This window comes from Aegilops tauschii, chromosome 5, assembly GCF_002575655.3.
Source record: "Aegilops tauschii subsp. strangulata cultivar AL8/78 chromosome 5, Aet v6.0, whole genome shotgun sequence".
Lineage (NCBI taxonomy): Eukaryota > Viridiplantae > Streptophyta > Magnoliopsida > Poales > Poaceae > Aegilops > Aegilops tauschii.
In genome coordinates this window covers 281,799,071-281,825,421 of record NC_053039.3, presented here as the reverse complement: position 1 = coordinate 281,825,421, position 26,351 = coordinate 281,799,071, and the positions used below count along the sequence as shown (strand labels likewise).

Genomic DNA, 26,351 nt, shown 5'->3' with positions numbered 1-26,351 from the left:
GATAGTTACACCTATCATACACGAGCCTATACATAAAACTGTGTGGGATGTACATACAAACAGAAACGTTTTCCCTGGATTGACTGTGTGGGACGTACATACAAACGGAAACATTTTTTCTGGATTGACTGTGTCGGATGTACATAAGAACGGAAACGTATTCCTTGGATTGACTGTGTGGAATGTACATAACAAACGGAAACATTTGTTTGGGACTAACTGTGTGGGATGTACATACGAGCGGAAACGATTGGGTTTCGATGCCTCGCCTGATCGCACACGAGCTCATTTTGCCCCAGCCTGTGTGCTAGGAGGGCCTATCCTCGACGGTTTCTGGGTCGTGTGGGAAGGACCCCCCTATCGCCCACACTCACTTGGCGACGGTTCCAAAATGCCATCGCGGAAAGGGGTTAAAAACCGTGTGTATAGCACCTCGCTGTACCAGTGGATGTCCCAAGCGAGCATGCCATAGGTCAACACCGCTGGCGAGGGCAACTGGAGTGGTGGAGGTGGCAGCGGAGGAGTGTACCGGGTAGAGCTCGTCGGGACTATCACATCGGTGAGGAACCATCCGTGTACGGGCGTCCTTCACAGAAAAACTAACATCATCAAATTCGACAATAATAGGATTCTCACGAGCAAGACGACGAACAAAAACAAGGTTCTGACTAAGTCAGGTGAAACAAGAACATTAGACATAGTAATTGGCATGGATGTAGAAGGAAAATTAGTACGACTGACATGGATGATGGGTAAAGAGGAACTGTTACCAACGATGATGCGAGTAGCAGTGTGAACGGGAGTGGAGGAAGTTAGGTTACCGGGATGAGATGTCATATGGGCGGTGGCGCCAGAGTCCATGTACCAATCTGCGCCACCACCGTAGTTGCTCGGTGACGGGGCCGAATGCAAGGCAGCTAGAAGAGCGGGGTCCCATGGCGGGGGGACCTGCGGCGTTGGGAAGCCACCATAGGGCTGAGCCGGGGCAGGCAGGCCATAGCCACCTGCCATCGGCGGGGCGGGCACGGCTGCGTAGCCGCCACCGGCCAGCTGCTGTGGGGCGGCGAAGTAGGCCTGATGGCCCGCCGGTCGTGGGCGGAGGAGACCCGGCGCCGGGGCCCTTGGGATGGGCATGTGGTACACATGGACCACGCCCGTCCAAGGGTTTTGGTCGACTATCCAGGGCGGGGTGGGCTGCGGGTTGGCGCGGCGCCCCCCGAAGCCCTGTTGAGGCTGCTGCTGGTGACGGCAGCCCCCGCCGCGCTGGTTATGACGACCACCGCCATTATGCTGCTGAGGCGCGGGTGGCGCGGGGGGCAGCGGGAAATACCCGGCGACGAGGGGGTCCGTGGCTGATGTGATGGTGGCGTCGGCGGTGCGGGTCCGCCATGAGAGGTACCCGCGGCGAGGGCAGTGTGCTGCACCTATTGCTTCACCTTTTTCGTCCGCCGTTCCTCCAGCTTCAAGTATGCGACGACGATCTGAAAGGTGGGATCAGGCAACAAAGTGAGATTAGAAGTGGCGTTGCCGAAGTTTTCATTAAGACCGGCGGTGAGAGTGCTAAGCATGAGCTCGTCGGAAACTTCTGCACCAATGTCGCGAAGTTCGTCGGCGAGCATCTTGAGCCGCATGCAGTAGTCATCAATGGTGGAGTCATCTTGATGGCACCCGAAGAACTCTTGCTGCAAGAAGACAAGGTGCTGAAGTTTGTTGTCGGTGAAGAGCGCGTCGATCTTGTTCCACACGGCGCAAGCATCGTCGTCCTAGCGACAACCGTGTGGAAGACGTCCTTCAAGACGGTTTGATAGAACCATCGGATGAGCGTGGCCTCGATGGCAGACCACTCCAGGTCGGCCTTCATGACTGCGGCGTCGACGGAGCCGTTGATGTGCTCGGTGAGGTAGTACTCGCGGAAGACAAGAGGCTGGAGTAGGTCTTCCACGCATAGTACGAGGAGCTGGAGTGGTCGAGGCGGACGGGTACACGGGCCTCGATGTTGAGATCGCGGATGGCAACGGCGGAGGGTTCGGGTCCGCGAACGGGTTGGAGCCGTTGGAGAAGGTGGATCCCGGGGAGTCCATGACGGCGGCGACGGCTAGGGAGTTGGCGGCGACGGTTTGGGTGGGCGGCGGCGGCGTCTAGGCGGCTGCGACGGCTAGGGTGAGTAGCGGCGGCGGCTCGGGTAGATGGCAGCGGCGGATGGAGGGGTGTTGCGGCTAGGGTTAGATGAGAAAGCAGCTAGGGTTTAGGGTAGGAGAAGGAGAGGGCAGCGGCAGAGAAGGGAGGTGCGGCTGCGGGTGGGGAGGGTGGTGCAGTGGCGGTAGGTGCGGCGGTGGCGCTGGTGGAGGGGTAGCGGCGGCGGGGTGCGGCGCAGCAAGAGATGGGCGGAAGCGATTAGGATCACGTGCTAAACTGATACGATGTTAGATAGGAATTAGGGATTGCATGCATCGACAATGATTGATTGTATGCATGAGCACATATATGGGTAAGGGGGGCCGGCCTCTACTTGTCTCTTAAGAAGTACAAATATACAGGGAAGAGAGGAGGCGCGGCAGTACAAAATACACAAGCCTTAGTACTATACATGTGCACAGCCAACGTATGCTCAACAAGATGGATGGAGTATGTTTCTCTCTGCCATGGCACATATACATACAACATAGTAATAGCTCGTATTTGTTTTCACCAGAAGATAAAGAGCCAATGGCGGTGAGGATGGTTCAACAAATAATAAACATGTTTCCATGTGACTCTTGGGAGATAAAAAGTTCATGGAAACAAGTTATGCCGTGTGTTGGGTGCGTACAAAAAATGTGGCATTCGTTACAAATACCCAACGTGTCACACTACTATGCGGTACAACTGCACGCTTCATGATCCATTTAACGGCAAAACTGCTCTCTCCCAAAAGAAAAGAAAATGAAAGAAGAAAAAAGCGGAAAGTCTTTTCTGAGCCCAAGCTCAAATGAGATCGGGTGAACAGTAAAATTTAAAAAATATTTTTAAATTGTTCAAACAATTCTGAATTTTTTTTGTGCTAAACTTTGACAAATATTCTAACTGCTTGCAAAATTTCATCTTCAGATCATATTCGTACAAGGCGTAGCAAAAAAAACAAAATCAGTGCTCCAAAATGCTTTGAAAGTAGCATTTTCAAAGCATCGATTTTGTTTTTTTTTTGTCACGCCTTCCACGAATGTGATCTGAAGATGAAATTTTACAAGCAGTTAGAACATTTGTCAAAGTTTACCACAAAAAAAAATCAGAATTTTTTGAACATTTTTAAAATGTTTCTCGATTTTACTGTTCACCCAAGCTCATTTGAGCTCGGGTGTAGATACTCCGCGTAAAAGCGGAAAGTCTTTTCTGAGTCCGAGCTCAAATGAGCTCGGGTGAACAGTAAAATCAAAAAATATTTTTAAATTGTTCAAACTGCTACACACAAGAGTAAACAATTTTTTTTGCCCCTTATAGTTTCTTTGCTCTTAAACAAACGAAGCCGGGCTATATGTCGAAGGGAGTAACGGAGCAGTACGCATTATTTCTTCTGAGCGCTAGTCGTGACGAGTCTGCTAGCTAGAGAGTGTAGGCGACGATTGCTGGTATCGGTTGAGGCCATCCCAGACCAAGTGCTCGACCTCCTCCCACGACGTTGCAGCTCGCAGGTCCTTCCACAGCCCAAATATAGCCGCCAGCACGTTGTCCTCGTGCAGCATGCAGTAGCACCTGCAATGTAAGAGCACCACGCATCAGAGCCAAACATGCTTCTCCCTCCCTTGGGAGACCGATCGACCGACAAACCAACAAGGATCACTGATCATTCCGAGATAGAGCGCAGGGAAGGATAAAACATGGATAATGTGGGCTGCTCTGATTTATTTATGTATGTATGCACTTACATCGCGCGATATGATGCAGTGCTGAACTTCGAATTTCCCACTGACTTGTAGATATCATTGTTTGATTTCCCTCTCAGGAAAGGAAGCTGGTAGCTTCTTAGGTACTCCCTGAGAAGATCAATATCGCCACGAAAAACATCCAGGTGCAGTGGAATCAAGTCGCATAGAGGATCCCCTGTTACGACAAACAGTTTTTGGTCTCAATCAAATTAAGATCAAATAAATATAAACTTTGTTTTTACAATCTAACAGAAGTTTTCACAGTGCAGACTGGTAGATATGAGCAGCTCAATTTAAGCATTTTTACAGATATATAGTTATCCCATCTTCGGTTTCAGATGCCAGTATTACGCAAACTATTTCGTTAAATGTTCAAATGAAGCAATGTCAGATTACCAGGGAACAAAGTGAACTGGCTGCTTACCGATGGACAGATCACTGAAGTCAATTATATTAACTGCATCCAGTTTCTCCAGATCTCTGTCACCAGTGCTTTTGGCATCAGTGAGGGACCTCTGAGTAAGAATGTTATCGTCCATAATATCTGAATGTATCCAACAAGGGAATGTGTACACTGAGTCACCATCGTCATCCTGATTGTCCAATCATACTATTAAACACAAAGTTCGACCCCAGATGCATATGAAGAAGACGAAATTGAAAAAGTACCTTAACAAACTTGATTAGAGAGCTCATATCAGCAGGGAGATATTCTTCAGCCTTCTCAATTAAAACTGTTGGGACAGTACCCCCCCTTCACAGATATGTAAACAATGTTGAGGTATAAGGCAGCGTATGGAATTCTATATCAATACTCCCTCCGGCCGAAAATACTTGTCAACAAAATGGATAAAAAGAGATATATCTAGAACTAAAATACGTCTAGATACATCCCCTTTTATCCATTTTGATGACAAGTATTTCCGGACGGAGGGAGTATAATATTATGGATTTATGGTAGGCTTGTAGCATTTTGGCTAAAACAACTCAATACCAAATCAATGCAGTTGAAATGTTATGGATTTATGGTCATTGCTACTTATATTTTGCTAATGTTGAAATGTTAAAATAATTTCGTCAAAAAATCATTTAAAAGAAATTCTGTCAAAAAAAGAAATGTTAAAACAATAAATAATGTAATGGTTATTTATTGGATGCCTGCCTCTACAATTTTTTGTAACCCAATACAGTTTAGTAGAGGATTTTAAGTTGCAAGTGAACCATTCTATAATTTGACAATATCTTCTTAATCACTTCACATCGACTGTGGTCTGTGGACACAAAATTGACTTGCAGACCCACAGTTATTGGATAAAATAAAACTGAGCAACAAAATGTCCTGTTTTAGTAAAACTCATAAAAACTAGCCAAACAAACCTGCTTTAGAAGTTTTTCACTTACCAGTTAGCTAGGTGCTTCTTTATATTATTCTTTCTTCCGTTTAGAGTAGAAATTACTTGTTTCCATTCAGGTGGATCACTGTCTCTCACATTATTGTCTTCAGGTTTGGGTAATGGTTCCCCATGTGGAAGGGGTAATAAATGGATATTTCGCATTTGAACTCCCAAGGATGATGCCAGATTCAAAAGGTCAGCCTTGGACAATGTATCACGGCTAAGAAAAATGAAAAGCACAGTAAGCACGTATTTACATAATTAATTAAGTAATTACTCCCATTTTCACTTGACAAATGAATAAAACTTACACACGAGCAAAGATATCCCCTTTGCATTTTCTGGTAACCATGTAAGGCCAAATAGGTTTGTTTGAACATTCAGTGGAACTATCCATTCCAAACTGTTGTTTGCTCCATAATCCAAGAGGAAAACAGCTGTTTGCATAAGAAAGCTCCAGAGGATAGTATTTAGCCAAAACATCTGGCATTCCTTTTCCATCCCATGGGACTGTTCTGTAGACGCCATCTTCGTACACAAGAAATCCACTTGCAATGATCTCAGGAATGTGGTTGATCAAAGGCGAGCCAACTTTTCGCAGAAGATCATAGAACTCAAGCTGCATCAGGAAAGTGATCAATATCGTGAGTGTTGCATTCGATTTTATTAAGTTGCAGAACCAATGCAACATTACCTCTGTGCCTAAACCATGAGCAGAATAACCCAGGCCTCCTTCAGCATAGATTTTAATCACATTGTCGGAAACAATGAAGACCTGAAAAATTGTGGTACAGGTTATATTCACATACCATGCAACAATGAGTGTATATGCAGCGTAATATGACACTAACTGGCACCAAAGGAGTATCTTAGAATCTCAGATATGTTTAATGTCTTGGTATCGGTGCATAGCAGTGAGCAAGTATGTATATCTATAAATCTTCTAAAGCCGGAACCAACCTTGCAAGGCTGAAACCACAGATGCAGTAACAAGTAAACCAGGATATTCTACACGAATCAATTTCTGTAGATAACCCTAACACGTCGAGTAAGTATTTCGAACCAACACGAATTACATGATACTAACACGCCAGAATTTTTTGTCGACAGTTCTAAATCTGAGACAGCAAGTAAAAGTAATTGTATACTTACTGGGTTGCTACCTGTGCCAACAGGAAGCTTCTCATCCTCTGACGGTGGTGGTAAACTATGACATGCACTTACTTCCTCTAAGCATGCATACCATTTGTCCACACTTATTGCTAGGCATGCACCCTACAGAAATAGACATATATATTGGCACAAGGAACAGAACATTATCAAGAAACAGATATATAAACCACATGGTATTTCATATAAAAATTGACAAAGTAAAATTTATGTAAATGATGGAACAAAGATCACCTTCCATATTAGTCCTCTCAGTTCAGGCTTAAGAACCCATAGCCTTCGCAGCCATTCTCTTGCTTCTCTCTGGCCAATTGGATTAGTAGGACTCCAGACAGAAGTATAGTGATCTTTTTCTTTCTCAAGAAATTGGGATAAGAAACCTATATCATACGAGAAAACTTGGTTCTCCAAACTTTCATGGACGTCTGAGAACTCAAACGAAGCACACTGATTTGCACTGTTTGAAGCTCTTACGGACCCTGAACCTTTCAGTCTTTTTTCTGCACGAGTCATGTCATTGTGGTTCCATGCACTCATTGTTCCAGCTGGATGATTTTCAATATCTCTAACAGATTTTCCCGGAACAGCAAGTAAGCCAGCACGACAAACTCCTTTGTGACAGTGACCAGGTGCCATGTCTAGACATACATGCTCAAAATTTGATTGATTGACAAAGTTTTGTGTAACTGCAACAGTAGTCTCAAGGTTTAGAACACAATGCCACCATCCACTAGGAACAAATATAGTCTCTCCTGGTAATTGTGTGCATTCCAGTGGTTTCTCGTGTTCAGCAAGATGAGGATAGATATCAAGCCACCACTGCAAACGATCAAAATAATGTGAAATGATATGGGGGTAAAGTTTGGAGAAAAGCAAAAACAGTAATAAGTTAGTTACCTGCAAAGACGTTGGAGTTTCAATGTCAACATCACCATCCTCATCACTTACATGTACCGTGACACCACCAGGCACTCTTCCTGGAGGGTACAGTGCCCATCTATGAAAAAAGGTGGATATCATTAATGGAAACACAAATTGCCTCTTCCAATTTTCAGCATTGTACAACATGGGACAATCAGCTTTAACAGGTAAAGAGGAATACAAATTTAGGTTGTATAGCATATCCTCGCACCGTTCACAGTATAGGGTTACGATTTTTAAGTTCCAATTAAAATACAAAGCATGCACTCAAGTTGAATCACATCTTTCTACTGCCCACAGCTATCTTCTGTCTCTGTTCAACATATATGAATATGCGTAAGATTCTCGCATGATTCTCTCTCACTCCCAAGACATTAACTATGGACATCCTGACTAAATTTGTCTATCGTTAATTCAACACGCCCAATTGGCTGATTATTTCTGAACAACTGTTTTTTCACATCAGATTACAAAATAAGCAACACACAGAACAGCGACCACAAATTGCATCAAAATAGAAGCACTGCAATGACCTTAAAGAGCCAATAGGCAAGAAATTTTGAAAAAGATCTATGAACGTTTATTTAAGGACCCTGATAAGTGCCACATGTCAGGTATGAGCACATGGCAACTCCGAACGTTTTTTATGGGAAGTTTAGTGACGCGAGGATGGCAACTTTAGTTGCCAAGCATGGCAACTTTCATGCTTCAGTTTATTTTCGACAGAAGCTTGCCGTGTGTCACTGGAATTTGCCATCCTTGTGTGACTGGAATTGCCATGGAAAACATCAGGGCCAGATGCCACGCACCTGACGTGTGACACTTATCATTTGGGTTATTTAACTGCTACTAGTAGCTTTCAAATTTGCAATTACTCCCTCCGTAAAGAAATGTAAGAGCGTTTAGATAACTACTTTAGTGATCTGAACACTCTTATATCTGTTTACAGAGGAAGTACATGGTGAATACCACAGCTTGAGTACACTATCGAGTAAATACGCACGCATATATATAACACATGATCCAACCTTTTTCGGCCACAAAGAAGAGTATTCCACGCACTGGTTAATCCTGGATCAACATGCCAAGAGGCACCTGATCTTTCTGGTCCAATAATAAGCCATCTGAAAGCAGGTCTTTGTTCATAATCCAAGACACCAAAAAGATCTTCTTGAAATAAATGAGGGACTCTGTAATCTTCCAATAGTGCTGGTGTTGTTTCTCCAAACTGTAACAATTTTCTGAACTAAGTTTTTTTTTCTTTTCATAACTTTAGTAGTAAATGAAATGAAGTGATGATTACCTTATCATCAAATATATAAAGAGGATCTTCGTCATGCTGGAGTTCCATGTAAGAAACATAGTCTTTCAGTTTCATTATTATCTTCTTAGGGCTTCTCTGTGATATCCTAAATGTAACTTCACCATAATCATGCACCAGCTGCTGAATTGTCCATTTAGTCCTTGCTGGCCAGGTTTCAGCCAGCTTACCAAGCAAAACCTAGTTGTGCAATACCATCAGTATGATTTCAGAAAAACATCATTGCAAAACAATAATGTAGAAAATCCAGATGTTGTAAATCTGAATTAAAAGCAAAAGATAATTCAATTCTTACTGGGCCTTTTCCATCATACTGAGAATGGAAATGATCCAAAGAAAGGTCATCCTTTCTTTCCACATGTCCATTGTCAAAGGAATAACTACTCAAAGTAGTAAAACATCTATACCATCTCCTGTATAAGAACAAGGAATTGAATCCTGCATGAAAATAAGTATGAATAGGGAGATAAACAAGGCAAATAGAACAAACATAAAGTAGATGTACCATACCATCAAAATGACGAGCCTTCTGCTCAAGCTCACTATTTCCGGAGCAAAGACTAAGCCTGAAAACGAAGCAATCAGTGTCTAACCTTTTCAGTCAGTTTAGGATTACTTTCGAATACAGAATGTAACACGACAAGATAGAATGGTCATATACCTAGACAATGTTGTTTTCTTCCAAGAACATTTGTACTCAAGATGACCACCAACAGAAAGATATTTACTCATCCAGAGAGGTTCCTCGTTGCAAAGTATGTACATGACACTGCAAAGTGCAAAATGATTTAAGGTACCGCTTCATCCTACCACCGTTTTAAGGTAGAAACACAAACATGACAGATGTTCTTAGCTCATGATCTCTAGATAATGACAATGTCATAAATCAGGAGCTACTCCCTCTGGTCCTCTAAAACCTGCCGTTTAGGACACAAACATGGTCTTCAAAATACAATTTGGACCACTAGTTTCTTTAAAATCATCCATAAAATCTAAAAGAATTGTATATTATGGAAATACTTCTCGAGACAAATTCACTGATTTTCAGGTATCTAATATAAATGTTCGTAAAGATAAAACTGGTAGTCAAAATTTCAAAAAATTGGCTCTACCTTTGTCTAAAACGACAGCTTTTACAGGACTGGAGGAGTATGCTTTTATACCTGTCCAGCCCAAATAGATGATTTTTTTATTCCGGTGCACACAGAACATGAAAGAAACTAGTGCTTCACGATTTTTGTCTATTTAGCTGTATAATTATTATGTTTTTACTTCTACTACTACTACTACTACTAGTAGTAGTAGTAGTAGTAGTCTAGTACGACTACTAATACCAATAAGCATTTCGTGGATTGTTGCATAAGAAAAAAAAACATTGAGAAACAAAACAACTCGCTAACATCTATTTCGGACCGGAGACAATACTCTGATAGTAACTTCAATTTCCATGTCTTCTAATTCTCTGGAACAAACTGAATGTTATATTATACTTAAAGAGTTATAATACCAAACACACGAAAGGATCGGCCCTACATATGCAGGCCTGGCTTAGTTACATATACGCCATGGAGCAGTCTAATTCTAGAGGACAAACATGAAGAACGGATCAAATATGTCTTCGGTCTTGGCAGAGAGGCAACTCTCTTCGTCTTAAATCTTAATTCATAGATTAAGGAAATATTTTTCTTGACTTTATAAAAGAAACATATTAGTAAAGAGAGTCCGACATACAGAAATGAGCACGGGCGGTTTTGAGTTTTGACCATTGAGCTGATCCAAATGTTCCACATGTAAGTTTCACTTAAATCCTCAGGAAACATATCGCTGGGTCTCATTTACGTACATTAAAACCTTCTGTCACTTTAAAGAAAAATCTGGCCGCCAAATTTACTTCCCCATGGATGATCTTTTCTGTAGCGGTAGCTCATAGGAACATATATGACACAGCAAACCTCCGTTTTGTCCCAGTAGCTCATACCATCATACCGCCGCCGTATGTGTCATTTGGCCCATAATAACGCTCCCAAGCGACCATAACCAAACAAAATTCAGAATCACGCATGGCTGGCTAGTCCACTTGGGTTGAGTGGTCACCGTTAAAATCAAAGGGCAAACCTCAGAATCCACATTCTTAGCTAACACATGGAGGTAACTGCAAAGCAGAGGAGAAAGGAACAGACGGGCGAGAGAGAGAGAGAGAGAGAGGCGCGGCGACCTGCTGACGCATGCGAGGCGGCCGATGTCGGTGGGCTGGAGGAGGTCGACGATGGCGCAGAGCAGCTCGTCGGGGAGCACCGCCAGGCTCCCCAGCGCCGCGTCCCTCCGGTCGTTCCCCGCCGATTCCATCGCCGGCGACCGGGCCGGATCGGTGGGCTTGCTGGGTTTGGGTGCGTGCGGGGAGGGAAGGAAATAGCGCGTTGGGGAGTTGAGCCGGGATGGACACGGACCGCGTGACCACGCGGTGGGCCGGAGGAATTTATTTATAGTGGCTAGCTTTTTGAAAAGCGTGGACGCGTATTGGATTCGTTGATGCGGCCTGTCGACTCCATCGTTTGGGCACGGAGGGGGGCACGCAACTGTTCAGACTTGTATTGTCTCAAAAAAAAAAAAACTGTTCAGACTTGTTTTACTCAAAAAAAAAAAAAACTGTTCAGACTTGTACCCCTCAAAAAAATATTCTTCAGGCTTGCCCGACATCTTGATCTTAGGTGAATGCGGTTCGAACGAGTGAAAGGCATTATGTCAAAGCTTAAAGGTTCCAGACAATAGTTGTTCGGGGTACTCGGCCTTCATGCCCGAGATAATATCGTTGAATTTTAACTTTAGTTGGCTCGATGCAAGACTCGTCGAAGTGCATCTTTTTTAACGTCTCGGCATAGATGAGGTTCAACCTGTTGCCATCATCCATCAGGACCTCAATGAGGTGGAAACCGTCAACTATCGAGTCCAGGATGAGCGCGGTTGTTCCAGCGTGGCGGACGTTGATCGGATGGTCACATTGATCAAAGTTGATCGGGATTTCTGGCCAGGGATTGTATTTTGGTTCCGTGGGCTTCACATCATATACCTCATGGAGGGCACACTTCTGATCCTTCTTGGAGGTGTGAGATGCATATATCATATTCACGTCCTTTAGAGCATCTCTAACAGCCGGGCTAAACAAGCGCCGCGCCGTAAATTTGGCCATTCTAGCACGCGCAACCGGTAGAGTGGCTCCAGCGCGCGCGCGGCATATGGAGTTGGGCGCGCGGTCCGAATCGCCAACACGCGCTGTGTATTTGGGACGCCCGCTTCCGCGCGCGGCACACACGAGCGCTCGCGCCGCACTCTCTCCTCCGCGCCACCTTCGTCCCACGCGCGCCAGCGCCGGCGAACTGGACCCGATGGACGCACGCGCCGGCACCCGCTCACCCCATCCTACAGCCGCGACCCCTCCACCGCCGCCATCGCCGCCGCAAACCCTAGCGCGGGGAACGTTGGCCTCGCCTCCGCCGGAGCTCCTCCGAGCATCGGCCTCGCGCGTGGCCTCTTCATGCCGCCGCGGATGACCTCGGCGGCGGGTGGCGTCGCGCCGGCGCCACCCCGTGCCCCCCACCCCCCCCCCCTCGAAGCTCCCAAATGCGGCGCGGCCGAAGAAGGGCAAGACATCCGCGAAGAAAAACAAGGCGGCGGATGGCTCCGGCACCTCGAAGGCGTCGAGGAAGAAGCTTGCAGGGCGTGTGACGGGCGCGGCGGCTACCGAAGCACCGGCGAGCTCACTCGTTGAGCGGCCGACGCGCATAATGTGTTCGACGATATGCCCCAAAGGTAGAAAATTTCCCCAACTTTTTTTCTTGTTATTTTTTGAATGCATACATATAGATAGCTTATTTGCATTGTTCTATATATTTTGTAGTCTCAACGATGATGCATACATGTCAACTATGGGTGTTGGCTCCAACAATTTGCATTGGTCTCAAACCAATGACATGCACTTTGATGACCATGAGTTCGAGGTGGACGAGGATGGTGAGGGCATTGTCGACGCACCGAAAGGATGAGCGGGCAATTACACCAACACCGAAGACATCTTACTATGCAATACTTGGTTGCAAGTGACGAGGGATCCATCCGTTGGAGGTGATCAAAGTAGAGATGCTTATCGGAACCGGATGAAGGAACACTTTGATGTTCGCAACATGAGTGGAATTGACCACTCCGACCAAGTGGGCGGCCGCACAAAAGGCGGTTGACAAGTTGAACCCAAGTGGCACCAATGAGGATGATAGAGTAAGTGGCATTTCATCCATGTTCATCATACTTGTTGTTGGTGTTTGAAGTGCTAACTTGTTTTGTTTTCATGTAGTACAACATTGCACAAAACTTGTTCTAAGGAGAGGAGAAGAGGACCAAGAAGGGAAAGATCAAGAAAGGAAGGCCATTTACCTTGCCTCATTGCTATGACGTGTTGAAGGATGATGAGAAATGGAAGAAGCGTGATGATTTGGATGATTTGGATTTGAGCAACAAACGCAAGCGAACAATTGAGTTGGATGATGATGAGGAGGATGCATCAAGTGATGACGGCAAGAGAAGCCCCACACCCAACTCGGTTTCATACTCGAAGCCAAAACGACCGGATGGGTGCAAGAAATACGCAAAAGAAAAGAAGAAGAGGAAAGGAGATGATGAGCTCAAAAATGCTATGGAAGCTATTGTGAAGGCAAGAAAAGAAGCCAACGAGGTGAGGAAAACGGCAAGGAACCAAGATGCCGCGGCCGAGGAGAGGAGGTTGGCGGCCGAGGAGAGGAGGGTGGCGGTCGAGGAGAGGAAGGTGGCTTTGGAGAAGAGGAAGGTGAGCAATGAGGAGCGAACTAGATTGTTGGAATGTGAGAAGCACTTGTTCTTCTTGGACACATATATCCTCAATGAGGCGCAAAAGGAGTATGTCAATCTTGCCCGTGAAGAAGTCTTGATCCAAAAAAGAGCCATGATTCGCGCAATGGGTGGCGGTGGCCTTGGCGCCATGGGTGGCGGTGGCCTTGGCGCCATGGGAGGCATGGGTGGCTTCGGAGCTACCATGGGCGGCTTAGGTGCCATGGGTGGCTTTGGAGCTACCATGGAGACCATGGGAGGCATGGGTGGCTTTGGAGCACCCCCGGCGCCATGGCAGCCATGGGAGGCATGATTTTTGCGTCTCTCATGAGAGGCATGGGTGCACCTCCGGCCACCATGGGCGGAATGTCTTCCGGTGTGCCTCACACACCTTCCCATGAAGATGCCGTTGAAAATTTTGCCAACACCGTCCGAGCTTCACGTGATGCGGTGCGCGACAATGATGATGATGAGGAGGAAGAATCATCTTCGGAGGAGGAAGAGTCGTCTTCGAAAGATGAGGACGAAGACAAGGATGAGGCTTGATGTGTCTTTCATTTGTTCATGAACTTGGTTTGCATTTTGAACTTGGTTGGATGAACTTGTGGGCATGATTGTGGGCATGAACTTTTATTCATCAACTTGTTTGTGTGAAATTAATATGCCATGTTCATTGCATTTTGAATGTTTGAAATCCATTTTGTGTCCAAAATGCAATATATGGCATGCCCCGGCGAGTCGCGCGCGACGCGCGCGCTGCATTTTAACGCGGCTATTAGAGTCAGCGCTGCCGGTCGCGCTAAACCAGGCGAAGGACGCGCGACAAAGTAGTTTTTAACGCGCGGCGTGTTAGGCGGCTGTTGGAGATGCTCTTATTTGTAGCGGGCAATGCATCTGCCCGTCGTTCCCTTTGTCGGGCTCATCCTCATCGTTATTGTTACTAGTAGAGTGCCCGTGCGTTGCCACGGGCTTTTAAAAATTTGTTTCGGCTGCATGTAAAACTTTACATACATAGAAAGATAGGTAATAACAAATAAAAAAATAATTGAAATCTAATTCGCTTTCAATGTACTTCGATTAAAAAAATGTAATTCGACCATATACCTGATGCACAAAATAAAGAAGTTGGTACACAAACACTGAACTCTTTATTCTGCAATGCATTACAAATAATAATAACACTTGAATGCCTTTTTTTAATTCTTAAAATTGTTTGCCTCATGAAAGCATGTGCATTGTTATTATCTATTAATTAAAAACGACACATGAAGGATTTTTTTTTCCTTTAAACAAATGTTCCAACCAGAAACTTCATTGCAATATGCAATTGGCTGGCAAACTATTACATAATATGGATTTAGGCGCTTCAAACCATACAATTTACCATTTAGAAAGTAATACAGAAAAACACATGTTCTAGAACATGCTACTCCTACCTCTCTTGTGACAGGTAGACATATCAATCTTTGATAACATTTATTGTTTAAACTTTTATTGGCATTTATTTGTATTTTTATAATAATTTTTCAATTTTGTTTGAGTTATGTAACTTCATGTTTTGTGTATCGGCTCAAAAGGATTTTCACATAAAACTCAAAAGGAAATGTGTGTGTTGTAATAGGAGCTACGCCATAAAAGGGAAGCAAGCAACCCCTATTGAAACACCAACCAACTGGAGAGAAACCCTAATTAGACATACACTCATACATTAACATCAAATATAAGGGTGAAAGTGTGAATGACATATATTTAGGAACAGGGGGAGTAGCTCACAACTCACAAGTTTACAACATATTTTCCCATCTATTAGCACAAAAGTCAAATAATGCACGGTAGGACTGAGGAGAAGGTATGTAATATGTGTGCGTGCGTGCGTGCAAGAGAGAGAGAGAGAGAGAGAGTCGACACCCCCAAATTGTCTCAGTATGTCTAGGCTATCCGAAAACCCATACAATATGTGAGAAGGAAATGGCAAATAAGGATAGAGTTATTAAGTTCATCACACTGTTTATTTGCTTACTGTAGAAATAAGGCAACATCCCCTGGAAAAAAGGCAATGAACCACTCGCTCATGCAATTTGCCACATTTTCTAATGTAGGGAAATTATTCCACTTAGACATCCGTAGTTGAACGGACCAACCCCAACCCCCATCCCGCTAACTCACAACCCTCAGGCTTCTCACTAAATCCAGTAACTTGTGTTCTAAATGAGCCATTGATCGATGACCCGTTGCACCAATGGCGCAAGGGGCGAGAGTGAGGCAAGTATAGAAAGAGTGAACAAAAATATATTTAGGGGCAGATAGGAACACATGGATTATTCATGATACATAATGTTCTAAGAAGCTTATGATAGAATATTTACAATGCTATTAGGAAGGAAGGTAGATAAGGAGAGATACTTCTTATAGGCGTTATGAAGTGATGAACATTAGTTAGCGTGATTTGTGGATTAGAAGCCATGCTTCGTTTGAAAGAAATTAGCAGCAACAAAATTACAATAATTATGCCTCTATTTTTCATTCTGGACCAAAAGTCATTCAATGGTCTACCACATCTCAACATAGTTGTCATTCCTATCAACGGTTATTAAGAAAATACATAAGAGCTGATAATGCACCTCCTTGTGTAAATTGAAGAGATAAATGAGAATCCATGAGCTAAACATGAGTTAGAAAATCAGCTGACACAATCCTCAGCGTATGCCATTCTTCTCCACGTAACTGGGCCGCTACAACAGAAACATGTACGACCAGATGTTGTGTAGCTGACCAGGTTATGAACGAAAGGCCATTCCTTCGTATCTTTGCAATGCCCCCTGAAAGTAGAGAATGAGAGTCAACATAGATCAAGATATTGTCAATTCATTACTCACTAATCGACAACATATGCTTGTCAAATTTGAGGCTCTAAAGCGGAAAAAAAGGAGGGAGAAAATCCTGAACACACATGAAAAGAGGAACAAAAACAATAGGAAAAGCAGCCAAAGTATACCTTCAGCTTCAATCCAATGGTCTGATTGAGTTCGCAGCCAAATCCTTCGTACATCCTCATATGCAGCTATCTAAGGCAGTGAGTGGAGAACAAAGATTTAAATAGAGCACCAAAAAGGATGCAACCGTGAAATAACATGCACAACACAATTAAACAAATCATTTTGGACCTAGAACAGGAGAGGAATGGTGGAGCACATGACAAGAGGCGCAAGTAGAAATTACTGTGAATGATGATAAAAGCATGGTAACAAAAGAAAAGTTGGGGGAGATGGGGATTATACCACACACACCATCCAGGAACAGCAGACCTTTTGAGACCTTGCATACAACGCCAATGAAACCAATGAGAAGATCAACTGCCCTTTACAAATGCTCTATAATCCAAAAACATTATCACAAGATGGACGAACTTGAAGTTGGTGGCATCGACGCCGGTGAAGCACAACAGGAAACAATGGCCATATCAACATGTCTAGTTAAAAGCACCAGACTTAATTATGCACATTATTTCTTGAAGCATCATATCCTTACAATTAATCTTCATATAGAGTTATTTTTTGTAGTCAGCCAGTTCTCAAATCTGCACCTCTCTTTTTGCATCTGTTTCTACTACCTCTTGATCGACCATCAACCAAAATAGTTAAAAAGACCAAGAAACACAATGGTCGGGTGGAACATATATATTCACCAAGTATATCCCCTCTTCTCAGACCACGACGACACAATGAGGTATCATCTGTTTCCTAATTAAACTGTAACCTGAAATCTGTGTGCATACGTGCATGGGCATATCAATTTATTCTTAATTGGAAAATATGCCAAAATATTGGTCACTTTCTCTTTTGACCTGGAAAGACCGATCACTTGGCTAATATGCATGCATACACCTCTAATCTAAATAGAGGAACTGAAGAATTAGTCACTATGATTTTATTAACTATATAAATACATTCCAGTCAAGCCCCTTCTAGAAAATGACATGCTTATTAGTCACTATGATTTTCTTAAACATGCGCCGCCAAATATTGAAAGGTAGAATAATATCATCATCCTTTTAGTTCCCATCCATATGGAGCATAAAGATAGCAAAAATGTTAGTACAGTATGACTCATCCTTTTAGGTGTTTAGTAGGACCTATTTCGTATGTATCTCTCACTGTAGGTGGGCAATACATTCCCTTGGCCAGGTTAGGAATGTCCAAAATATTGTTTCCAATACGAAACATGAGTTACAGTTTAGTAGGACCAAGAAGGATTCAAGATTATAAAAGGAGCTGGGATACACATTCTTATTGAAGTTATCGGTTCAGATCTGTGTAGCTTTCAGGGGCCTACCAATCAATCCATATGTCCATCCCTACAATACTTTCAGGAAGGTACCACCCAATCCATTTGAGCATCTCCTTTTTCCATTAATAGAAGAGGAGCTAGCATACCTGCAGGTGGGCTGGTGATGGTGAGGTCGCCAGTAAGTAGACCTAGCTGCAGAGGACACCGCCTCCCCCACGCTGCTGGTGGAAAACCACCACGACATGAGCACTCTCGCCGGAGAGGCGCCCTCAATCTCCGCTGATGGCTGCCTTCCCTGATAGCTGAGGGATCTGCCGGCGAGGTCCTGACAACCGTTCAAAAGGAGCAAAAAAGCAAGTATTGATCTATTATTTCCCTCATAGAGCATTGTAAGCACGAGCAGATGTTCGCCAAGTGTGTTTTAAAATACACTGTAATTGCAAGCAAGTAAAATAACAGCGGTGATGTATACTTGAATATAATTCTTCTGTGCTCTGAACAACAAAGCAAGCAAGGGGGAAAGGGTGTAAGCGCCTAGGCGCTAGGCCAGAACAGAACGCATTGCTTAAGCTTGCCTAGGCATGCGCTTAGGCAAGATATGTGCTAGTTAGTTGGAAAATACAAAGTTAACAATTAGAGTTTTTCCCTGGTCCTAAATAAAAGGTCTCGAATGCCATGTGAATTGTGTAAAGCAGAGCAAAGAAGTAGAAAAGCAGAAAACACATAACTTCAGAAGAAGAAACTGAAGTAATGGACTGAGGTATATGTTTTAACCAAACACTATCATACTTTCAAATATTGTTCCTTATTTCAAGTATACAGAAGAACCAAGAGCAGCATGAATCACTTGCCCATAGAATCAAGTTTCTGCATCATAGCATCAAGAAGCTGTATCATAGCATCGAGAAGCACTTACTGTTTAGTAAACTGTAATTTGGAAGGTTAAGTTGCTGCATCATAGCATCAAGAAGCACTTTTTGTTGGGATCTTAACTTTGTCCATCACGACAGACTGATTACACAAGAAAGACACTGTAAGCAAGTGTTGGAAGCTTTATAGTGTATGATTTGAGACGTTTATCCATCTATAATTTTCCCGTGACAAAAACAGTGTTGTTAAACAATGGTAATAATAGAATTTTGGAAGTCTGGCAATTACAATACAGTAAATGTCTATCCTGAAGTTAGAACTAAATAAAACCAGGTTTTGGAAGTGAATTTCACGGATAATTGTTCATGTTGCTTGAATCATAATTGAATCGATAATATGATTTTTCATGTCACGTATGTTATTATGCTAACTGGGATTGTAGTAGAAAAGGCAGGATAACAGTACCGCTCCACTCTTTTTCCTGTTGGGAAGAACCACCTCTCCTATCCCATTCTCAGAATGTTCATATAGATAATCTTCAATTTTCTCTTTGTTCTTTCCACTTTATTTCAGTAGCTCCTTCAATTCATATGATTGGCTTTGTTTCACCGATGGACCCTAAGGTTGATGCATGAACTTGCTAAAATGTTCAGATTGACGCAGTTACTACTTACTACATCTAATTCCATAGTAGTGCTTCTGCATTAACGTACGTACCTATGGTATGGATGACTGTTTACAAACCTGAGGCATAATCAACAGTGTTGTTAAACAGTGGTGATAGTAACTTAATGTGCAGTTCACATGTACAAATTCAAACTCTTATGTTCTAGCTAGGATATGTATGCTAGTTAGGCAATCCTAAGAAGAGCTGGTAAATATCAAGAGGCATATGCATACAACCGTAGATGATAATTTTTCTGAGAATAACATGGCTTTCAGGTTGTTGTAGTTGAACAAGATTCATGCATATACTATCTTGCAGGCAGCAAGAAAATAGGAGATCAGTATGTATTTCCATGCATCAACAGATTATTCACATGTCGATTAAGAAGCACACGCAACAAGGATCGATAGGTTGACTAAAGAAGATTAGTTCGCGAAAACATACTGTGTCGTCGCTCAAGGTTTACCTGAAGGTGAGTGAGGTGGCCTGATCTGGTGAGAATCCACAAGAGGAGCTGAAGTGCTGTTGCGATGCGTAGATGGGAGAGAGCGGATCTTGCGGGCGAGGGAGCATATACCTGAGACAGAGCCAGATCGTCGAGTGTTTTCCTTCTCTGAAGATAAAAAAACAATTGTAAGATTTTTTTCTGTAAACTTCCATGTGCCTTTGGAATAGAGAAGCAACACTACTGAACATAATAATCATGTTTCTCAGAAGATATTTTTAGAAAAGTAATAAAATGTACTCTTTTAACCAATTTCTCACCTAGTGTAGAAGAGGCTGCGGATAGGAATCAGAACCAAAATTAATGTCACTTTGATAGTTGTACCTCACATCCTGCATCACTATCAAGAGCAACTATTAGATTTACCATAGACTGGCCACTAAGAGAGGCCAAATATGATCATGAATGAATGATAAAACTGTATCTACCTTCTATAAACATCATTAATCTTAAGAACCTTAACTTCATAGCATACACACTGCCAGAGAACACACAAAAAATATAAACTATAAAACATTCACACTACAACTAAAACCATAATAGGTTGAGCATACGGAGGCATCAAAAAAGGAAATAGGGAAGAACTCACCCTATCAGAGCCAACAGAACAATGAGAACATCCAGCTTACATGCAACACCATCGGTGGTAAAACTGCTGCTGTCCCTAAACTGAAGAAAATATCAAAGAAATTAAACCATCATTACCAATGAGTGGATTTGTAAGAAAACGAACAACATGAAGATCCTTGATGTAGTAGTAATTAATAGGATATCGATATGAAGAAAATGATAATTAGATCATGCATTGATAATCCAACACAGATACGTACAAAAGAACAAGCAACTTTCGAAATATTTGGTCGAAAGTAATCCAGACATTAACTACTAATTATTAGATGTAGGCCAACTGCAAAAACACAACCATCTACAAATAGAAAACATGGGTTGGCATACAACAATCAGAAGCGGACCTTGCTCATCATCGCTTGATACTAAAATTTTAAATATTGATGCAGAATTTACTGAACCCTGAAAACAAACTACAACAAACAACTGAAATCTAATACTCTACACATGCTGGAATCATGTTTTTTACTACAAAAAAATGAAGGCATAAACAAGCTAAGTATCTCAGTTGTAGCTACCAAACCAGAAGGATTGCTACAGTACCTTCAGTTCAGCAACACAGTTCGGCGAGGTTGCAAAACAAACTACAACAAACAACTGAAATCTAATACTCTACACATGCTGGAATCATGTTTTTTACTACAAAAAAATGAAGGCATAAACAAGCTAAGTATCTCGGTTGTAGCTACCAAACCAGAAGGATTGCTACAGTACCTTCAGTTCAGCAACACAGTTCGGCGAGGTTGCAAAGTGGTGTTTGTCGCCTCTGTTGCCGTCGTTGTAGGAACCCAGCCCCATCCAAACCATAGATGACTGAAAAAATAAATTAGGAGGACATGATTTAGAGGGAGGAGCTCACACAAGGAATTGCAGTCAAAAGGAAGGCAGAAGTAAACCTAGTTGTGCTCTTGGGCACAAAAGTGAGCAGTGTTGGCGCCAGGTCTTAGACGGAACGCCCACCCGGCAACCATTTGTCCTCCCAGAAATTGGCCGTCGTCCCGTCACCCAGCTTTATGTAGGAGCAGGCTCTGAAAAGGGCGAATGCCACACCGTCAGGGTCAGCCGGCACCAAATGCCATGGGTATTATCATATTTCTCCAAAATTGAGTGAAATGGTGCACTGGGATCCATACATGTTCAGAGCCAAGTGCATTTTCAAAAAGCAATTTTTTGGTATGCTTTCTAGATCACAACAATGTGTGAATGAAACTGACAAAGTTGAAAGTGTATTTTCATTAATCGAAGTTCAAGTCCAGGAGACATATTCATATATGCATATGTATTGTTGACTACCTCAGACTTAACTTTCAGGAAAACTGCATGCACCATCTTGAGTGATTGACACAGTGGATGTTTGTTTCCTGGAAACCATGAAACCAATGAGAATTCGACAAAGTATGCTTGAAACAGAATCGAGATTCAAATAAAGTAAGATTTCAGCACAAGTATCAAACTGCATAAGTGATAATCCTGCATCATACTCATAAAGGAAACTACTCCCTCCTTCCAAATTACTCGTCGCAGAAATGGATGTATCTAGAACTAAAATACATCTAGATACATCCATACCGGCGACAAGTAATTCGGAACGGAGGGAGTATAATCTTGCATATTTGAAGGCATATATTCAAATATTGAAGAAAATTTAGCTCCATTCCAATTAGTGTAAGCAATATTGTTTCACATTCCATATACGTATTCAGGCAATAAATTACTGTATTTTGAGAGGCAGGGGGAGATAGCTTGCAACGGGAGAAAATATATGATATGCTTCTAGACAATAAGCATGTCTCAACACCTCCTTCCACACACATGTCTACACCCTAAATTTTAACACTGTGTCCCACCCTTGTCGCCGCTTATCCTTCTGTACGCCGATGATGGCCGCATTGCCCACCTGATCACAATGACCTATGCCTAGTCAATTCCAAAGCGATGAGCTTGGCGTGAGGCAGGCAACGACCATCGACGCACTCCTGGGCACGGCTTCGAGTGAAACAGGCGTGTAACACAGGGCCGCAGCAAGGCCATCTGGTGCCCACGCGATGAGGTTTCTTTGGCTAACTATTAAGGAGTTTCCATGGACCAGTTGCCATTAGCCAGCTGACAATGCGGCTCAATGATGCAAACATATGATTAAGTGATATACGGTATAGATAGGTATATGATTTTTTTTTTCATTCATGGTTTCTACAGGTTTAATTGCTTCCTCCCTCTTGATTAGTATAGCAAGTCATGATTTAAGAGATGCTTTTCGCTCCTATGACCCAAAATGGTGCTGGTATCAAAACCTATAATAAGATAAAACTCAACATTTTCAAAGAATGGGGTGCTTATCAATGCAGTGCTAAGAATAGTAAGATGATATAATTATATGGCTTGTTTACTCCAGATTAAGCTATAAATATCGACAGTTCAAACAAGAACTATCAAGCAATCAGTTAGGTTTGTAACCTGCAGGGATATTTTCTAAAATGGAAGGTTAGTTCTTTATACAATGGAAGAGGTTCAGTAACCACCCTAAGTAAACAATCGAACATACCTTGAATCACTTTACCGAAAATATTGCAGATCGGAAGTAAGTCCAGCCCATGTCTTATCAACTGCAAAAAGATTCCACGGACAAAACTTGCAAAAAAAACGGTCACCCTCATATCTACTGTTTCATATCAAGAATCTCCTCAAACATGTCATCAGACAAACTATTTTTGGTTCAGTTTGAAGGTACATGGCCAAAATGAAGACTACTGTGATATAAAAGGAAACAAATACATCATAGAAATGACATAGGAACACTATGCATGCTCAACAATGATATGGGTCTGACATATGGAGTTAGCAGTTTCCCTAAAACAACAACTTTCTGAATATTATTGTCTCGCCCATTATGCCCACAAAAGGAAAGAGAAACCTGATGTAAACAAAATATTACAGCAAACAAACACAGAGTTTTTAAGAAAAAGGAACACTTACCAGGAAACTTCCAGTCCTTGAAGAAAGGATAACCTTCCTACAAATACACCATCCAATGCAGGTTCATACAGTTTTCATTGTGCACAAATGATGCAACATGCAGATTCAAGCCAATGCGACAAAATGTCCAGTTAACTTAGAGCTATTTACATATCGTTTACTTAAGTAACAAAACTCAAGTTATCTTGCTGCAGGCAATCTACTCAATGCTGATCACACAAATAATAATGTCCGAAAGCACTTAGGAACAACCAGACCACACAAGCATAAGTAACCAAATAGACATCAGAGGGGAGGAAGCATTTTTCAGAAGTTCCTCATTAAGTTTCACAGTTATTATGTGAGGAGTAAAGGACCAGATGAACCTACAAATCAAAAGAAATATCATAGTCAGCACAAAAATTGTTCAAAGAAGATGATCAAATTAAAAATCATGTAACTGAACATATAGAAGAATCTTCTTATAAAAAAATTAGGAACCCGATCTTTTGTCTTATTATATTCAAAGAGCTCTGTCTGAATGACACCTCTATATTGATAGGCTGCCCTGTGCATATAACTAACATAAAGCATATGCACACTTCCCACCTCCTTTGAATGTCTGCACTACTACATCCTATTTAATTCCTTTAGAACATGGATAAATACTTATAAAGTTAATGGTCACATGCCCTTTAAACGTGTGAATTCACATGTAAACCAACTAACCAAGACGGATGCAGCCAAAATTACCCAAGGCATCTAGTTGTTTCTTTTAGGGTTTAGGGTGTGCAAGTGTCATTGAGGACATTACCTGTCCACTGAATCTAATGGAAAATTCATGGAATATATGCTTGTTCCCACGAAATTGGATTCGGACTCAGGTTTAAGACTTCTCCAACTCCTTCAAAGACTCCTGCAACTTTTGCTCAGGGGCTTCACCATGCCACCAACTTCTTCAGGTGCCAACAACATGAACAGATAACGGGGTGGGAGGGGGAAGGGAACAGAGATGGAGGAGGGAGAAGGGAGAGGAGAGAAGAGGGGGAAAGAGGAAGGGGTGGAGATACCTGTGATAACGGGGAGGCGGCAGTACGGGACGGGAAGACTCGCCGCCGGCGGGCAGGATGAAGAGCTGGCGGCTCCAACCCTAGCTTGCGCGTGAGAACTGCATCCGTCGCACACAACCAGGCATCCATCGTCTGCCGTCGTGCTCCAGCGAGCCGGCGACCGAGGGTTGCCTGGAGCGGAGGTGGAGGCGACCAGAGCCGGCGGCGGCGCGACGGCGAGCTTGGGCGGTGAGGCGGCGGGGCAGAAGCTGCAGGAGACGGCGGCGGGGACCTCGAGGCCGAGCTCAGGCCATGGCTTCCCTGGCTCCAGAGGCCGTGGCGGCGCCGGACGCAGCGGCGGGGCGAGGAGGAGGCCGGCCGTCGGGGTCTCGGGGAGGCAGGAGCTCCTCGTCCCCTCGATCCAGATCGGGATCGAGGAGGGAGCAACAGGGGCGCGAGGGAGCGGGCGACCCGCGGGCGGCGGTCGGGGCGTAGGTTAATTTTCGTAGATTTTTTCAGGTGCGAGTTTTTTTCGATGAACCGAAGGGTTTAGCAGTGGACATAGTGGGAGCATACCGATTTTTATTTCCTGGTTCGAGGGCGGAGGTGGGAATCGAGGGGATGCGGGAGGTGGGATCGAGGACGAAAAAAAACCGTCTCTGATGGGACGAAAGAAGTACCAAAAAAGACCGTATTAGGTGGGACGAAAATAAAACCCGGAACGCGGACTACCAACTGAGACATTAGGAGTAGAGATATTTCCTGGTTCGAGGGCGGAGGTGGGAATCGAGGGGATGCGGGAGGTGGGATCGAGGACGAAAAAAAACCGTCTCTGATGGGACGAAAGAAGTACAAAAAAGACCGTATTAGGTGGGACGAAAATAAAACCTGGAACGCGAACTACCAACTGAGACATTAGAAGTAGAGATGAGGGTTCGCCTGTCCGCATTGCTGCTTCCGATCTACACGCTTTCTTGTGGACCCACAATTCCAATTAGTGTGGGTAGCTGGCCGATCTCCGTCGCCGGGTGGATGGCACAAGGCCGGTCCAGGCTCTTGTCAAGCGCCGAGGTGCCCTCCACCCTTCTTGCCTTGGAACTGCTTATTTTTGCCGCCGCCACCTTGATGCTAGTTGTTGAATCCGACGTTGACCTCGCCATCTTCATTGTTGATGTTCTGACGCTTCTTCCAGTAGTTGCATCGTGATTTCCTGCTTCTCCACAGCCATGTATCTTCACCAGAGAAAAATATGATCATCATCTCCCTGAGCTCGGGCATAGCCTTGGATTTGAATTAACCGGTGAGGAACTTGTCATCTGCGCCATGTTTGGATGTTGCGATGGCTTGCGGTATATCTCCATGTAAGCTAATTTCCTTCCAAATGTTCTTTATAGGTGGGCACGAAAAAAGGCAATGTTGGATGTCTTCGACTCTTATTAGGCAGACTTGGCACAGACTTGTTGGTGAGACATGCCTACCAGCAAGTACACCAAGGCAATGAAGCGTGCCATGGAGTACCTTCCAAACAAAGTGCTTAACTTTTCCTGGAACTCGAAGATGCCAAAGGGCCTAGGAATCCGCTCCCCGTCCATCTGCACAAAGACTGTCGGTGGCTCTATTCATGCCCCCACTCCTTTCAGTACGGCGATCGAGCAGAGAATGTACCTGGTCTAGTGTATTTCCCCTGCCACAAATTCATCGACTTCTTGGACATTCCGAGAGGTCTGTTGTATTCGTTCAACATCCACCGAAATAATACGTCAAGTATAATCCCTTGCACACGTATAGGGGTTTATCAGCTCTTCGACACGAGATAGCATGATAGATCTGTT

The 26,351-nt window shown here is 43.5% G+C and overlaps 2 protein-coding genes across 12 annotated transcripts; both read right to left on the bottom strand.

Moving 5' to 3' along the window:
- Window positions 1–3,403: 3,403 nt before the first annotated feature.
- On the bottom strand, window positions 3,404–11,170 carry LOC109762445 (lysine-specific demethylase JMJ21). 4 transcript variants are annotated; one of them, XR_002232742.4, is made up of 16 exons: window positions 10,924–11,170; window positions 9,370–9,477; window positions 9,219–9,274; window positions 9,004–9,146; window positions 8,691–8,888; window positions 8,416–8,615; window positions 7,364–7,463; window positions 6,701–7,285; window positions 6,449–6,571; window positions 5,991–6,071; window positions 5,608–5,915; window positions 5,304–5,516; window positions 4,572–4,656; window positions 4,327–4,446; window positions 3,903–4,077; window positions 3,404–3,729 (listed from the first exon to the last, which is right to left on the bottom strand). XR_002232742.4 is itself a non-coding variant. In XM_020321307.3 (16 exons), the coding sequence occupies exons 1-16, from the start codon at window positions 11,052–11,054 to the stop codon at window positions 3,576–3,578; spliced, it is 2,829 nt and encodes a 942-aa protein (XP_020176896.1). In that variant the 5' UTR covers window positions 11,055–11,170; the 3' UTR covers window positions 3,404–3,575. The 4 variants fall into 4 exon arrangements, 3 of the variants coding, with proteins under 3 accessions (XP_020176896.1, XP_040245848.1, XP_040245849.1); XM_020321307.3 differs by having other exon boundaries at window positions 4,327–4,495; XM_040389914.3 differs by having other exon boundaries at window positions 4,327–4,495; window positions 9,370–9,625; window positions 10,924–11,160.
- Window positions 11,171–16,028: 4,858 nt separating this feature from the next.
- LOC120964885 (uncharacterized) lies at window positions 16,029–24,970 on the bottom strand. 8 transcript variants are annotated; one of them, XM_073500228.1, is made up of 14 exons: window positions 24,285–24,970; window positions 23,061–23,856; window positions 21,812–21,879; window positions 21,415–21,546; window positions 21,233–21,331; window positions 20,152–20,560; window positions 19,853–19,999; window positions 19,437–19,463; window positions 19,185–19,337; window positions 18,766–18,860; window positions 17,996–18,174; window positions 16,841–16,877; window positions 16,558–16,627; window positions 16,029–16,381 (listed from the first exon to the last, which is right to left on the bottom strand). In XM_073500228.1, the coding sequence occupies exons 11-14, from the start codon at window positions 18,091–18,093 to the stop codon at window positions 16,224–16,226; spliced, it is 363 nt and encodes a 120-aa protein (XP_073356329.1). In that variant the 5' UTR covers window positions 18,094–18,174; window positions 18,766–18,860; window positions 19,185–19,337; window positions 19,437–19,463; window positions 19,853–19,999; window positions 20,152–20,560; window positions 21,233–21,331; window positions 21,415–21,546; window positions 21,812–21,879; window positions 23,061–23,856; window positions 24,285–24,970; the 3' UTR covers window positions 16,029–16,223. The 8 variants fall into 8 exon arrangements, 5 of the variants coding, with proteins under 5 accessions (XP_073356329.1, XP_073356328.1, XP_073356327.1 ...); XM_073500227.1 differs by lacking the exons at window positions 19,185–19,337; window positions 19,437–19,463 and having other exon boundaries at window positions 20,152–20,223; window positions 20,320–20,560; XR_012184678.1 differs by lacking the exons at window positions 19,185–19,337; window positions 19,437–19,463 and having other exon boundaries at window positions 16,841–16,933.
- Between the last annotated feature and the right edge of the window lie 1,381 nt (window positions 24,971–26,351).